General features: G+C 34.8%; 1 protein-coding gene across 2 annotated transcripts in view; it reads left to right on the top strand.

Annotated features, from left to right (window-relative positions):
- Positions 1-2,040: 2,040 nt before the first annotated feature.
- The window catches only part of LOC132127712 (tetratricopeptide repeat protein 28-like), a 270,207-nt gene continuing 255,291 nt past the window's right edge, over positions 2,041-16,956 (top strand). For both annotated transcript variants that reach the window (XM_059539755.1, XM_059539754.1), the window contains exons 1-2: positions 2,041-2,432; positions 14,501-14,791. In XM_059539755.1, coding sequence (XP_059395738.1) covers positions 2,403-2,432; positions 14,501-14,791 — 321 coding nt within the window. In that variant the 5' untranslated portion in view covers positions 2,041-2,402. The remainder of the gene's footprint in view (positions 2,433-14,500; positions 14,792-16,956) is intronic.

Here is a 16,956-nt window from a genome sequence, read left to right as displayed (position 1 = left end):
AGTCCGGTTCAAGCAGCCAAAAACTTGCAATGGGACAACAATAGCAATACAAATGCTCTTATGAAATAGTTTTAAGAGTCAATGGGTGAAACCTGACACACATCTATCTGCCTTAGATATAGGAAATCTGTGCTGAAATAGTATTGTGAACATATTTATACTGAGAAGGATTAAATTTAGCCTAATATAATAGGTCAGAGTGTTACAGTTACCTCATTATGGGGTAATATCATTCAGATAGTTTTAGCCAACTTCTAAGTGGCATAGGTAGCCTATTTAAAAAATATATATATTCAGTCACATACTAAATTTAAATAATGCCTTGTAAACATTCAAAAGTCATTTACTTTCATAGCTATTTTTTACAATTGCCCCCACCCTCACAGATCATGTTCAGCTTTACCCCACAATCTAGAGATAAACTAGATGTAAGTTTAAATTCAAATGCATGTAAACATTATACAGAAGTATTTGACATCCCAAAATCATTTTCATGCCCCAAAATGGTTTTCTGGATAATTTTTCTCCTCTGGTAAACCGGGATATTTTGGTCTGTATTACCTAATGTTGCACTGTATCTGAATTGAAGAAACAAGCGAGTTTTGTTAATGTATGTAAAATTGTAAATAACATGTAAATTAACTTGAATAAATATATTTTAATATGAATCTGACTTTGATCATGTTCAGGTCCAGGAGCATACACTAGCTCATTTATTTATTTATTTTTTGTAAATGGTGAATTATATGGTAAATTATCATATGTTAATCAGTCAGATTAAAAAATATCACAATTTATAATAACATCAATAACATTTTATGTGCTATGGACCTGCATTTAATGGTCAGTTAATGTTTACATCATCATAGTTTGACATTATTTTGGCGCACAATAATTTCACATACTTACACCCACATGAAAAAATGCTACAGTGATTTACAGTAAATACTATAGTGTTTTTGAACCATATACAGGCTAGTAAAGTCTATTATACTGTATATATTATAGTATTTACAACACTTTGTTAATGAATGCTACAGCATACTGTACTGTAGTATTAACTATAGTGAACTGATAAATTAATAAATACTGTATAGGCTACTTTAATCTTTACTGCAGTAGTGTAGGTACAGTATTGTAGTATGATATACCCTATAGTTGTAGGAAAATTAGGTAATTTGTTTATATTACTGTAGTTGATATATTACCACAGCAACTATAGATTTACCTCGACAAATGAATTCAAGTACTTTTACTATATTAGCTATGGTTCAATAACACTATAGTATTTACTATAAATGACTAGGATTTTTTCATGTGGGTAATAAGTTAGGAAAGATGCCCCAGTACACCTAGTGATCCAGAGGCCTTTTTCATAAAACTAGTTTCCCAAATAAGCCAGGCTTATTTCAGTTAGTCTGACATATTTTGAACCAAATCAACGGACAGTATGTAAGACTAACTGAAGTAAGCCTGGCTTATTTGGGAAACTAGTTTTATGAAACAGTTTCCAGGTCACGATAACAACTTTTGTTGTGTGATATATTGCTCCAGAAATAATTGCGATAAGCAACAATATTGTCATTTTAAAAACATTTTATGCCATTAAATATATAATCATAATGTAACAATAATGCAAGACGCACTACTCACTTCCAAATGACAACAAACGTTTAATTTTTAAGAATATTTAGATCATGGAAATGAAGTATCAAAATACTAGACACCTTAAAAAACTGAATAAATAATAAATAAAAATGTTCTAACAAAAAGTGCAAAGTAGAAAAAAAGAAAAATACATTTGCACACTCATCCATATCTGCAGATGAAACGTTTTTTTTTGTAGAAACATTTTATTATTCTTTATTTGAAATAGCACCTCATGCCTTTACCTTGTTATGTACAAGATGATGCAAAAGACAGGCGCAAGTGGAAAGTACAAAACACGGTGACATTCATTTTTAAGTAAATATAATTGGCGATTTATTGCGTCACCAAAAATGATTGATGACATGTACATATATTGCTCGATAAGTCGATATATTAATTATTGCGACAGGCCTGCAGGTCTAGTAACTAGTCGCAGTAGGTAACTCAACTCCCGTCTGATGTCACAAACAGTAACTGAAACCCTGAACTACTGAAAGCATCTGAACCGCCTCCTCTAGCCGGAGAGAGAGAGAGAGAGAGAGAGAGAGAGAGAGAGAAGAAAAACATGGCGAACTTTCCTCTTTTCTGAAGAGCTGCCGAGCGTTTCTGCAAGCACCACCGTACATGACTTCACTTCTGCATCCACACTCGATCTGAAGCCGAAAACGAGGCTTTTTCACATGGATTCGGAGCGTGTGAAGTATCATGGGATGAGAGTTTGAAACACTTGGATACTACTAAAGCAGGACAGGATGGAGAAACAAGGAACAAGACGCGAAAAGGTAGATAAACACACAACTAGTGTGAAATGTGAGGCTTGATTATGCTGTGTAAGTTAGAGTGTGATGCAAACTGGATTTATTATTGCGGTGTGTTTTCATTAAAGCTTGCTTTCCTGTTGACGAGTTATAAAGCCATATGACGTACTAAAACTTGGTCAAATTTGACATCATGTCAATGTTTTAGATTCTTTCCACAACTCTTTTTAGATCTTGAGGGTTGTTTTGTAAGTTTTGATAAATATTGAGTAACCTGTCATAATTGATACTGCTAATAAACTTACAGTGTGTGTTTGCATGTAATTATCAAGTGCATTTATGAGCTAAACTGATGCTAGACTGCAAGGATTTCTGAATTCAACACTTTTAATAATACTGATGCTGACATTTAATCTCAGAAGAGTTACAGTCGGTCAGTATTCATGCACTTTATGGAAAGCCTTGAAAGGTGAAATATCTGGGCTGGTCACTCAAAGGTTGTAGGTTCAAGCCCTGCACGAGTTGATCCATAAATTATATTTAGTTAATGCAAAGGTACCTGTACGTTGTTTTGGATAAAAGTGTCACATAAATGTCAAATTAGTGTAAAAAAAAAAAAAGTTATCCACAGAATCACAGAGACCAGAATTTATGCAAATCTACATACAGACACCTGCTAGATGAACAATATTCTGCTGAATGTTGTCTCAAATAGAGTTGTGCGAACAATTTCATACTGAATTATGTTGCTGATTTATTAATGGTTTGTGAATCAAATGGAGTTTGTGTAAATTATGCAGTTAGTGTTAGAGGATTATTGATTTACTTGATTTGTGCTGCTGCTGCTATTGTTATTTTGTCTTCACTGGTTATTTGTTATTTCGAGAGCTCATCATGTAATTGTTTGTTCATTGTTGAGTATTGTGTACATTAAATTGCTTAAAATGTACTTCACAAGCAAACATTGCAGAATTATCTTATCACTAGTTAACTTCTTCAGTTGCTAATTTGTAACTAGATATACATATAGCGGCACTGTCAAGAATTTATAGTCAAATTATTAAGAATTTATTGACTTAAGACATTTTGCATTTAGTGGACAAACAAATAGAAAATGATGCATCATTGCTTTGATTAAAAAAGAAAAGAAATATATATATGTATGTGTGTGTGTGTGTGTGTGTGTGTGTGTGTTTAAAAGAATTGCTTAATTTTCAAAAATAATGTAAGAATGCAAAAGATATTAATGTTCCTAAAAAATAGGCTTCATAGGCGACCTCCACCATGGTGGTTCCCAGCAGACCACGACATGTTCTCAGACTCACCAGATGTTAGTGGGTGCACCTGTGTTTTCTTTGAACCAAGACGGAGAGAATGCAGTCTGGGGATTGTTTGAGGGGACAGCAGACTCGTCAGTGCAGCCTGGTGTTTTTGGCAGAGAAAACAAATCATCTTGAGTGAAATATTTAATGGCAACAGTCACAAACCATCAACACAGAACACGACAGAACTCAAAAGATAAACTTTCCCATGCCTCTAGTCATATTCGATAAATTTTCTTCCCAGAAACAAATCCATTCTTGCATTATAAATGTGAGGAAGTGCTGAATGCGTCCATGCATCCTGACTGCAAAAAATATCATGCAAAGGATATGCACCAGCTGAACTATGATCCAACCGAAGATGGCTTTTAACAGTTTTTTCTTCAAGACTTAGATGTTACGTAACCCAAATGCTACATCGATATGATTTTTAATACAAAAATAAAGAAAGATGTCCTTAAAACCAAACATGGAAATGTATTCTTTTCAAAACAAATATCATATTATTTCCTCTTTCTACTTCAAATTGTAATGTTTAATTCAATGTTATATGTAAGTCTTTGTGAAATTTACTAGTAATTTCTGAGTGAAAATAGTTTCTACACCAGGTTTTTTTTCTCCAATGAAACGTGGCGAGTGTTATAGTGCCAAAAATACTTTGATTGGACCTAAAGTTGATTCATTAAGTTTAAAAGCTTGTTTATTTTTCTGTCCTAAGTATGCACTATATTGTTGGTCGCCATCTATCATTTGCTTTCACTGTGGGAAGCTGGTGTTGGTTGAACAAGGAAATCTTGCTGGTTGAAGAAATAGTTCGCCCAAAAATGAAAATGTTCTGTCAGTGTACTAACCCTCAGATGATCAAGGATGTAAATGAGTTTGTTTCAGCATGGAAATGTTGATATGAAGCATTACATCACTTGCTCACCAATGGATCCTCTGCAGTGAATGGGTGCCGTCAGAATGACAGCTGATAAAAACATCACAATAATCCACAAATAAAATCCACATCACTTCAGTCTAGTTCATCAATTAATGTCTTGTGAAGTTAAAAAACGAAATGTTGGTAATCCATCTTTAATGGAGATGAACATTAAATTGATGCCTTCTAGCCAATATAGTCCATAATCAATAGTAACGCTTCCTCCAGTGAAAGGTCCATCCCCTGTTGTCTCTCACATCAAAAGCAACCCACATATTTGTTTAAAACGGTTTTGGCTTGTAAACAGTGTTTGATCTGTGCAGATTTACTTCCTGATTCAGACAAGATGACCATATCAATGGAAAAAAGCGTTATTATGGATAGAGGACTCATATTTTAGTTTAAATAGTTTAAATCTTAATAAATGGAATTATTTCTTAAAAAAGCGTGCAGCATTTGGCTTTTCAAGACATTAACTGATGTACTGATGTGGTTTGAATTATTTTGATATTTTTATCAGCTGTTTGAACTCTCATTCTGACGGCACCCATTCACTACACAGCATCTGTTCCTGAGAAAGTGATTCAATGCTACATTTCTCCAAATCTGATGAAGAAACAAACTCATCCTAATCTTGTATGGCCTGAGGATAAGTAAATTTTCAGCAAATATTCATTTTTGGAGGGAGCTGTTCTATTAAGCTAATGTACAAAATGCAGCATACGCTAGTGAGCAGTTGTACTTTCTCAGCAGTATTATGTTCGTGAGATGTTTGGAAATGTTTTGGGCAGAGGAGAAGGCTGTAGACAGCTGTTGGACAGACAGATAGTGTAAAGTCGAGCTGACGCCCCGCGGGCTCTTCTGAGCGGGCATCAACTTCTCCATCGGCCGCCTGATGCCTGCCAGAGGAGAGGCTTGTTTTCATTTTCCCAGGAATGTGACTCCGCCCCCTGACCTACTCGAGACCGAGGGGTGGGATCACGAACGGCCAGACAGACATGGAAGCAGTGAGACACAGGGATCAGCTTCGTCTGCAATGCCAAACTATTGGTTTAGTCTCACAAAATCATGTCCAGGTCACATTTGACCCCAAGATCAAAATATATATCACCACTCATCACAATGTTACTATTGGTTTTTGTATATTAAATTCAATGCTTAAGAAGATCTGAGATGACCGAAGACCTGAGAAGAGATGATGTCAAGCCCCCAGAAGACCTCAGATGATGCTAACCTTTGAACAACATATAAAACGACCAAATTTTGCTTAAAGGGGTAGTTCACCCAAAAATGAAAATTCTGTCATTAATTACTCACCCTCATGTCGTTCCAAACCCGTAAGACCTTTGGAACACAAATTAAGATATTTTTGATAACATCTGAGAACTCTCTGACCCTTCCATAGACAACAACACAGCTGTGATGTTCCCCGGGTCAAGAAACATAGACGTCGGTAAAACAGTCCATCTGTGGTACAACCCGTAATTTTACGAAGATACTGGAATACTTTTGGTGCATAAAGAAATAAATAATAACAGAATTTATTTTTGGAGAGTACCCCAGAACATAATCAATGTAAATCAGCGTTGTTTACATTCAGCATGCACACGCTTTCTACAGAACGTAAACAATGCCCATCCTCCACCCCCCTCCACCACCTCTTTCAATTGATTATGGTTTTATAATAGGACTCAAACGTGTTTTTATAGCATTGTTTTTGCATTATTGGTGTAGTATTTATTAACATTTTGAATTAGCTTTTTTATTTTTTGTTTGCATTTCTGTAGTTTTTAAATCTTTCTATTTAGGTTTAGTTTTATCTTAAATGTTTGTATTTAAGTTATTTGCCAATGCAAACATTTTTTAATGTTCATTTAAGTATTTCATGTTTGTTACTCACGTAATGTTTACATTTTATTTCGAACTTTTAAGTGAATTCGTATTTTTAATTTGCATTAAAAAAATTAAGCTTGTATAAGTTTATATATATATATATATATATATATATATATATATATAGTTTTAGTTAACTAATAATACTATATACAGTACAGACCAAAAGTTTGGACACACCTTCTCATTTAAAGAGTTTCCTTTATTTTCATGACTATGAAAATTGTAGAGTCACACTGAAGGCATCAAGGGCTATTTGACCAAGAAGGAGAGTGATGGGGTGCTGCGTCAGATGACCTGGCCTCCACAGTCACCGGACCTGAACCCAATCGAGATGGTTTAGGGGTGAGCTGGACCGCAGACAGAAGGCAAAAGGGCCAACAAGTGCTAAGCATCTCTCGGGGAACTCCTTCAAGACTGTTGGAAGACCATTTCAGGTGACTACCTCTTGAAGCTCATCAAGAGAATGCCAAGAGTGTGCAAAGCAGTAATCAAAGCAAAAGGTGGCTACTTTGAAGAACCTACAATATGACATATTTTCAGTTGTTTCACACTTTTTTGTTATGTATATAATTCCACATGTGTTAATTCATAGTTTTGATGCCTTCAGTGTGAATCTACAATTTTCATAGTCATGAAAATAAAGAAAACTCTTTGAATGAGAAGGTGTGTCCAAACTTTTGGTCTGTACTGTATGTGTATAATAATAATATATATATATATATATAAGTATTATTAGTTTTTTTTTTTTTAGTTTTAGTAAATTTAGTGTTTACATTAATTTATTTCAAGGCAACATTTCTTTTTAGGTTTAACATTTTCATCTATTATTATTATTATCATCATTTTATTTCAGATTTTTTAAATTTAACGTAAACAATTTTCACTCGTTTTTGTTTTAGTTAACTTCGACAGCGCTGGATCTTGACCGGTTTATTGAGAGTCACCCTGTTAGTTTTGAGGGTCAGAGGAATATTTCTGTTGTGTTTGTGGGAGCGTGTCTGTGTATTGTCACGACGCGTGTCGGCTCTAGACCGGTTAAAAGGTCTTGTTTGCATGCTGATGTTAGCATCTGCTGTTGTTAGTTTGAGTTAAGCATCGGCTCAGCTGTTTGAAGTGAGTGGTGATCAGACAAGAAGAATCCAGCAAGAGAGGAAAACAACCTTTATATATTTTACCCAAATCAATTTTCACACCACGCTTTGATAATCCGGTGTCCTCTGGCCGACCCTGTGCTGTTACTAATAACAAACACACACTGTTTGTGCCTTTAAAGCATCGTGCTCAGTGTCTATTGTGCTTGTGTTTATGATGTGAATAAACAGAGGTCAGATTTAGTTTATTTATTATTAGGGCCAGACCATCATTGTTAATTATTGCATTATTGTTCTCTTTTGATATAGATTATTTTAATGAGTCTATAATACCTGGATAGTGCTTTTTCATATTTGCATATAGCTAGTATGTGTAAAGATTATGTTATATAAGTATTTTTAAAAAGAAATTAATAGATATATTCAGAAATGATTAATTAGATGTGACAGCAAAGACATTTATGATGTAAAAAACTTTCTATGTCAAATAAATGCTGACTTAAGGTTCATCAACAACAAAAAATCCTGAAAAAAAAAGAATTTATCGTATTTTCCACAAAAATATGAAACAGCACAACTGTTTTCAACATTGATAAAAATAATAAATGTTTCTTGAGCAGCAAATCAGTATATTAGAATAATTTCTGAAGGATCATGTGACACTGAAGACTGGAGGAATGATGCTGAAAATACAGCTTTGATCACAAGAATAAATTTGAAATTGTTATAATATCTCACATTTCATTAGAATTTTTTTACTGCATTTTTAAGCAAATGAATGCAACCTTGGTGATAATTAGATACAGCTTTCAAAAATCTAAACACAACTAAAAAATATAAATGCATAAAAAAAGAAATATTAAAAATGTAAATTCAAAAAAAACAATTATACATTAAATATAAAATGTAAATAAATAAACAAATAAATAATATTTTAATTCTTACAAACTTTAGTGTAAAATTATCATGGAATTTAAAAAAATCTAAATTTACATTCATATTTGTTTTTGTGACAATTATGCAGCTTATTTTTCTCAACACTTTAATTTCAAAATGAAAATGTGATATTTTCATGAAACATTGAAAGTGCATTCAAAAGTAATTTTTTTCTAAGATCTTTATTAGACAGAGCTGGTTTGGATGGTGACCACCATGAGCTCAGATTTGGTGCCGTCATGACGTTCTCTTGTCTCAATGATAATCAATCAAATCACTAATGGAATTAGTCCATGCACAGGGATCAGTGAGACGTTCGTGACTACATTCAGCATGTGGATTAACACGTGTGTGGTCAGTTTACGGCTGTTATTTTTGGACTGGAGTTGTACATGTGCTCCATATGTTAGGTGTGCTCGTGCAGATCTACATTGTGAGGTCTTCGCTCTGTTGTCTCAGCTGAAGCTGAAGATGACCACCAGCTCCATCTCTGCATTGTTCAGAAGCACCTCCACCAAGCCTCTCATTATCTGCCCATGGATACAGTGGCCAACATAAATAGGGCTAACGCTGTTATCTGTGTCTGGCCCTGGACGGGGTGCATGGAGACCTCGCCAGACTTTCTGAAGCTTCAGAACAACAGGACACGATCAACCACACCACAGAACTGAATGTGCAAAATGACAACCAGAGAGCTAAAAGAAGCATTAACTGAAGCATTAACTTTTCATACTTTTTGACTTTGAGTTTTTAATTGAGAGTTTGGCTCATTAACCTGTGACTCATTAGCCATCCCATGGAGAAATTATTATTTAATCCCAATTAGATGTGTGACATGAAAAAGACTATTGAACTATATAAATATGAATGTGTGTATGTTTTCTGTGGTTGACATTAATTGAATTATAAAATGTGACGTATGTTTTGGAAATAATAGATGAACTGCAGTTGGTTATGTTGACTAGGTAAAAAAAAAACTAACTCAATAAAACACAATAAAATCATGAAAACATTATAAAGACACAGAGTATATATATATATACATTATTTATTTATATATTTATGTATTCATTGATTTAATTATTTTTTTTACATTTTCTGATATAATTTAATTTAATTTATTTTGTGTGATGAAAGCACTCCCAAAGCCATTTCTTTTTTTTTTAATTTTAATTCCCACCCCAAAACAACAATCCAAACTATGAATATAAAAAATTTATAAAGTAAAACAATAGTAAAAATAACTTATAATGATACAAAAATATTACAAATATTAATATATAGTACTGACATAATAATATTAAAATGTAAAGTAGAAAAAACATGTTTAAAGTATTTGACAATTTTTCATTCTTTCTTTTTTTCTTTTTCTTTTTTATTATTTCTTTTTTTCTTTTTTCTTTTTTTACAATTTCTGGTGATGTTTAGGTTTTATGGTAAGGTCATTTTTTATCTATTTTACACTGTTGGAAATAAACATTATTGGGGTGTGTTTTACATGATAATACTGCCGTTTTTTCTTGTAATTGGCATTTACCAGCAATTTCTGAGTGAAAAATATTTAATATTAATATTAAAAGTCCAGTCACTTCCTAATATGTGCCGCACAAATTGAGTTCTTCACAAAAAGCACTGGACTCACAATTGATTCAGATTTGTCATTAATGTGTAGCTAAGCTAACACAATACTGGGTTGACTATTGAGTATTTTATCATTACTTTCCAGTGCTGCTGTAAGAAATATATTTGTAATCATCAACACTGTTTGCATTTTGGATTCATAGAGCTTGTTGCAGTGCATTCTGGGATTGAAAATGTGTGGGTAGCACAGATTACTGCCTTAGATTTTGGCTAAATTGGCCTATTTTAGTAGGAGACATAATGTGTTAGCTGCTTCTTACATAAGGTGTCTAAATGATGCCTTTAAATCATCAGGTTTCGTGAACTTCTCTTTTCTTCCTTTAGTCTCTCAGAAGAGCTAAATACACTATTCTCTCTGTTGTTCAGAGGTTTTGTGTCTTGATGTTGTAAACCATTTCAAAATTCAGCTTCTCTCACATTTCTGTGCTTCTTTTTGCACTTGGTTTCCCTTCAACTGATGCGCTGTTTCTTCCTGCCCGTTTTCTCTTCTCTCCTTCTCTCATGCTGTCGCTCGAGCGCTCCAGCTCTTCCTTTTGGCCTCTCTGGAAGTAATTATCCCGCTGTGCTATCCCAGAATTCCTACAGAAGGGAAGAGGGGTGTGGCCTGTGTGTGAGATTACAGGCTGGAGTGGCTTTCTTCGCCTGCCGTTTAACTTTCTCTCTCTCTCACTCTCTCTCTCTCTCTTTCTCCATCCCCTCCCTGTTTTTCCCTGTCGCTCTTGGGAATTCTCCAGATGTGAAGCTCTTAGGTGGCTAGTCATAAATTTCCTGCATTCTCTGAAGTCAGCAGGAGCCACTGGTGTGTGTCTCCCCGAGGAATCCAGCTCACAGCCAAAACAATGAGCACGGCCTGATGTCGGCGTCGTGGCTTTGGAATATATGATTTTCTTTTGAAAGACATCGCTTTAGCAATTTTGACCCATTTCTTTCTTGCAGTTCTTTGAATTAGACATTTGTTTTGCTGCGCTCACTTCACTCTTGAGTCTTTGATGCACATATAGGCAATCTTCAACATATTCTACCATCAATATAATTTAATATAAAATGAATAAATATATTCTGATTAAGCTAAAATTTTAAATCATGGCTTAATTTAAGTTTAAACACTAGGTTTCAAAAATCTTAATTGCTTATACAGCTACAGTTCATTATGTTTTAATGCTTGATTAAAACATGCAATTTTTGTTGAAAACAGGGAACATGGTACAGATTTACAATTCATCGTATGTGCTCATCACATCAAATATCATGCATAATAAATTAATTATATCTGCGTAAGCAATAGATTTATACTATGAAATTATAATCAGCATCATGTTTATTAACAATTTAATCAATATTAGAATTAATATTATCACAGGAATAAATGACATTTTTACAATATTTTCACATCATAAATGTGTTTTTAAAATTTGCAATAGTTTCAAATGTTACCGTTTTTTGATCAAATAAATGCAGCCTTGGTGAGCAGAAGAGACTTCTGTTCTGTTAAAAATGAAGAAACAAGACTTCAGTACTGAACCCAAACTTTTGATCGGCAGTGTAATTTAATCACTTCTCCTTGGGCATTTATGTATGTATGCATCAAATACAGTATTATTTCCTCTCAAGGTTTCATCCTTATATATGTAAACATCTCAGAACAAAGCATTGACAACCGAATTGAAATCGCTCATCAAATACCATGTAACATCATCTTTTTCTTGCCTGTTTAGTTTATATATTCGATCTTACATAAGCTGATTTGTATTCATCTAGTACTCCTGTAGTAGTTTGTGTCATTCGGTTTCATGGCCTGTTCTTACAGCCTTTCACAAGGGCTGGGCTGTACTATTGAGCTTTTTCAAGGGTTTCCATCATGCTTCTTAAAGGAGATTAAGAAGGTTTCCTCTGTGATGGCTTTGTGCTTGCTCCTGCCAATATAATCCTAAAACCCTGCAAAGCTGTGTTGCTATGTGTAAAACACAACATATGCAGGCGTAGAGGTGAGCTGAATTCAACACGAGTCAGCATTGTGTCTATTTAAATGGGACATGTTGTGTTTTCTTCCCACTTAAAATGTGAGTCAAGAATAAGATGCACCAGCAAATTCTTCACACTTTCTCTGACTTCATGCAAATGTCTGCTCCTGTGATTAGCTCAATGCTGTTCATGGGCGTGTCAGGTCGCTGAATACTGAATAGGTGTTGATATGTAAATGTGGGTGTCATATGTTAATGAGTGTGATGTCATCGAATCTATTTTTCACAGGCTTTTCTCTGTGTTCTCTTACAGCTACAAGCATTAAGTATTAAACTTAATGATTCACACATAACATGTATGTCTGGATTATTTACTAGCTTTACATCATGTCAGCAAAATTAACAGATGACCTGCGTAATGTTTGTCAGATTGTTCAGTCATTGCTGGTTAACTTACAAATAAACTGGTTTGGTTTTTGGACCAGATTGAAATTGTTAGCACTGGTGAGAACTTTGCTGTGTTAGTTTTTTTCTTGTCAGGGAAATAGGCTACAAATATCTTTTTATTCTTTTGTGTGCGTATTGTAAAATAAGGGTATAATTCATTTTAACAATAACTGTACATATTATTTGCCATTATTTACATCAGTATTTGTTATTGAAAAGACAATGTCTTGATTCTCAGACTGTTCAAATGTTCTATTATGATTATTATTAATGTTATTATTAATTAATTAAAAAGAGATTATTGCATTTAATAATTGAGGATGCATTCAAGTGCTCAAAAGTGATAAAGACATAATGTTACAAAAAGCTACATTTCAAATAAATGCAGTTTTTTTTTAACTTTCTGTTCATCAAAATAATCTTTGGAGTTTAGTTTCATTATTTTGAGAGTTTTTCTTCAAGGTGCACTATCGTTCAAAAATATATGTTTATTTTTTAAATGCTCACCATAGTTTTTTATATTATTCAAATCAACAATTAAAACTGTAATTTAATTAAATTAGTTAAAAATATATATTTTAATGTACTATAGCTGTTTTCAATGTGACTATATAATAAAATGTCATTTATTCCTGTGATGCACAGCTGTATTTATCAGCACCATTATTCCAGTCTTCAGTGTCACATGATCTTCAGAAATCATTCTATTATGCTGATTTGATTTGTTAACATTATAAATGTAATTTCTGATTAATTGAATGCATTCTTGCTAGGGCTGGGACAACGCGCCGAGGTCATCGATGACGTCGACGCAAAAAATAAGTCGACGCAAAATATGCGCATCGATTCGTCGACCTGTTTTTATTTATCTAAAAAACGTTTGCAAAACGTTTACCTTATGTGCGCTGAATATACGCGATGGCCGGATCAACATTCTGTTCAACGTTATATAACCAATCCAGGGGTTTTTCTGCATTGATCTTTTTTTTTGGCGGCTGTCAAAGCCTTATTTGACGGTGAGTGACAGTGACAGGGCGCGTACGAGAGAGAGCCCCGGCTGCGCGCGCACTTACAGTCTTCAAACAACACGAGCGCTTCTTGCTCTCTCCCTCCCTTGTGCATATTTATCAAAATCATTAAACACGATAGAAAAAAGGGCGAAACACCAAAGTTTCACGCGCGCTCGCGCACTCACAGTCTTCAAACAACACGAGCGCTTCTTGCTCTCTCCCTCCCTTGTGCATATTAACCAAAATCATTAGACACGATAGAAAAAAGGCGGAACGCCAAAGTTTCACGTGGAGCATTCGGAGATTTTTTTTCTCCATGACAGGCTGCTGGCTCCCACTGTTAATTTTTTTTTTTTTTTTTGTAAAAGCACTCTCTGTATTAGCTTAAAGCCCTCAAGTTTACATTTACATACTGTATTCTTTCAATTGCTCTAAACAAGTATTTTGGGTGACCTTTTTTATTGAATACTAGACATCAAGTTGTTGTTATTTTCATCTGAAAGAACTTCTTTTTTCAGTAAGCTAGACCCTATGTGTTCAGTAAGCTTGTTTCAGTAAGCTATGTGTTTTCAAGGCTTCAAGGTTTTATTGAATGCTATCTCTATACAAGTGCAAAGTAATTCATTCAGATATGTAAATCAACATGTATAAATTGTTAGTAGTCAATTAATGGGGAGATAATCGAAATCAAATCGGTCTGGAAAATTAATCGTTAGATTAATCGATGCATCTAAAAAAATAATCGCTAGATTAATCGTTTAAAAAATAATCTTTTATCCCAGCCCTAATTCTTGCTGAATCAAGAGCTTGATTTGAATGCCTACAAAGCACTAATGCTTCCTTCTGATGTGTCTCTTCGTGTGTAGTTTGGTTTGTTTGGGCCGCGAGCGCTGGGCAGGGCTGTGCATGCAGCCACCGCCGAAGGCCCGGGCCTCAGCAAGGCCGAGTTCATGGAGAAAGTGCGACAAAGCAACGAGGCCTGCCAGCTGGGAGACTTCCAGACGGCCGTGAAGCTGTACGGTGAGGCCCTGCGCGCCGACCCGCAGAACTGCATCCTGTACAGCAACCGCTCGGCCGCCCACCTCAAACTGGGCCAGTTCCAGACCGCCCTGGACGACGCAGTCAAGGCCCGCCTCCTTAACCCTAAATGGCCGAAGGTGAGTGTGTGGGCGGGGCTTCGTGTTTTTATTCCAGGTGAAGACGTCCTTCGTTCTTCATGTCCTCTGTACTGTTTTTCCTCAGCTCAGAGATGCACAGATCATCGCTGGTTTCCGTTTGTTTGTTTGATCTTTTAGCATTCATTGCAGGTACAGCGAGCCGAGAGCTTGAGATTTTGCCAAATCGCCTCTTTGCTTAACATTTCTCAGCTGTGATGTTAACAGGCACTCGCAGCAGAACATCATGGCAAAGTCAGCGTCTGAAAAACGATCGCAGTAGTGGCCATGCGGCAGGAGCTCGTCTGCTCTTGGCAACGGGAAAAGGGCACGCTGTGATAGACTTGCTAACAAACAACACTGCCATTTATTCCGATATGCTCTCTTACAGCTACTAAGTATTAAACTAGATTAATTATATAGAGAGAATTTGATCAGTTGGATTCAGACTCTGACATAGTTCCCACAAAATGTGTTTAACTGTATGATATTTGGCCATATTGAGATTATTAGCATTGGGAGCCTTTCTGTTATTATTATTTTTTTGTGCGTATTATTATGCAAAGTAAGTGTTTGATTCATTATAGCAGTTAATGTATGTATTGTTTGCGATTTGTATCAGTATCTGCTATTGAAAACCTTCTTTGTTTAACTACAAGTTGTAGTTGGAATCAGTTTCTGACACAGTTTTACACAAAACATTTATGTGCATTATTATTTACTGGATTTATATCATCAGTTGCAGTTCTGGGTTTTTTATTTTAACTCCTACAGATCAAATACATAATATTTGTTAGATTCTCCAGGCATTTCTATTTATAGATAAACTGGTATTTAAACCCATATTTGGCCATATTGAGATCATTCGCATTAGTTTATGCTTGTTTTAATAAATTTTAATAATGTTATTTTTTGTGCACAAGTTTTCAATTTATTTTAGCAATTAGTATACATATTATTTGCCAATATTAACATCAGTATCTGACATTAAAAAAAGCCTTTATGTTGGACTCCTGGTCAAAAGTTTGAGGTCTTTAAGATGATAATACTTTTATTCAGCAAGGATGCATTAAACTGATCAAAAGATTCAAAAAAGATTTCGATTTGAAATTAATTCTGTTCTTTTGAACTTTCTATTCAAGAATCCTGGTTTAAATTGTATCAAAGTTTCCACTATAATAACAAATATTAACAAATAATAACAAATATTTCTTGAGCAGCAAATCAGGATCATGTGACACTGAAGACTAAAAAATTCAGCTTTGGACACAGGAATAAATTATATTTTAGAATATATTCAAATAGAAACCACTTATTTAAAATTGTTAAAATATTTCAGAATATTCCTAATTTTACTGTATTTTTGATCAAATAAATGCAGCCTTTGTGAGCAGAAGAGACGTATTCCCCCCCAAACTTTTGAACAATACTGTATTAAGTCCTTATGTCTCATATAGGATTTTTGTAGCCCAATGGTTAGTTCTGTGCTGCTAAAAGAAGTGTTGCAGGTTCAATCTTAACTAGCTGTGGAAGTTGTTAATATCCTGCTCATATCTGGTGTGTTTAGTGTTCATAAATTGGTACTGCACCTCAAATTAGTGTATCGTAAGTCAATTCATTTGATTAAAAATGCACTTTTAACAATACAGATTGTGTCAATGCAGCTTGACGGTATCAAACAGGAAAATAGCGTGTCAGTGCAAAAGCACAAGAGTGAACACTCAACACAAGTTGTTTCGGATAAAAATGTTGTTCTACTTTGAACTGGGCGACCCACACACATGTGTGCAATCTTCACTGCTCTAGTCGTAAGTATTTTGTTATCACGCAAACATGTTGGCTTTAATAAGAGCTGAGGATATTAAAATGGTCTTTTTCTCATTCATAAACCGCCTCAACGCTCTGAGAGAAGAGCGTTTTGCGCAGACTTGAGTGGTACTTCGGTTTGGTCTCGCTCTGACCACACAGTCCTCTCCTCCCCGGCCCAAAGCACATGTGGCAAAACCCAAAGCCAGCGAGGAACGTTAACCTCTGCATGCATAGCTGCCCGTCTTTTGGTTTGCTGCACGGAGCCATAGAGGCGGGACTTTCTCCTTTGGCACAAGAGAAAAGGGCAGAAACATGGGTTCCATTTTACTCAACCAAAATGTGTGAAATTGTTGTCTTTA

Source organism: Carassius carassius, chromosome 45, assembly GCF_963082965.1.
Source record: "Carassius carassius chromosome 45, fCarCar2.1, whole genome shotgun sequence".
Classification (NCBI taxonomy): Eukaryota; Metazoa; Chordata; class Actinopteri; order Cypriniformes; family Cyprinidae; genus Carassius; species Carassius carassius.
The sequence above is the reverse complement of the archived record's forward strand: the minus strand, read 5'-3'. Positions and strand labels throughout refer to the sequence as shown.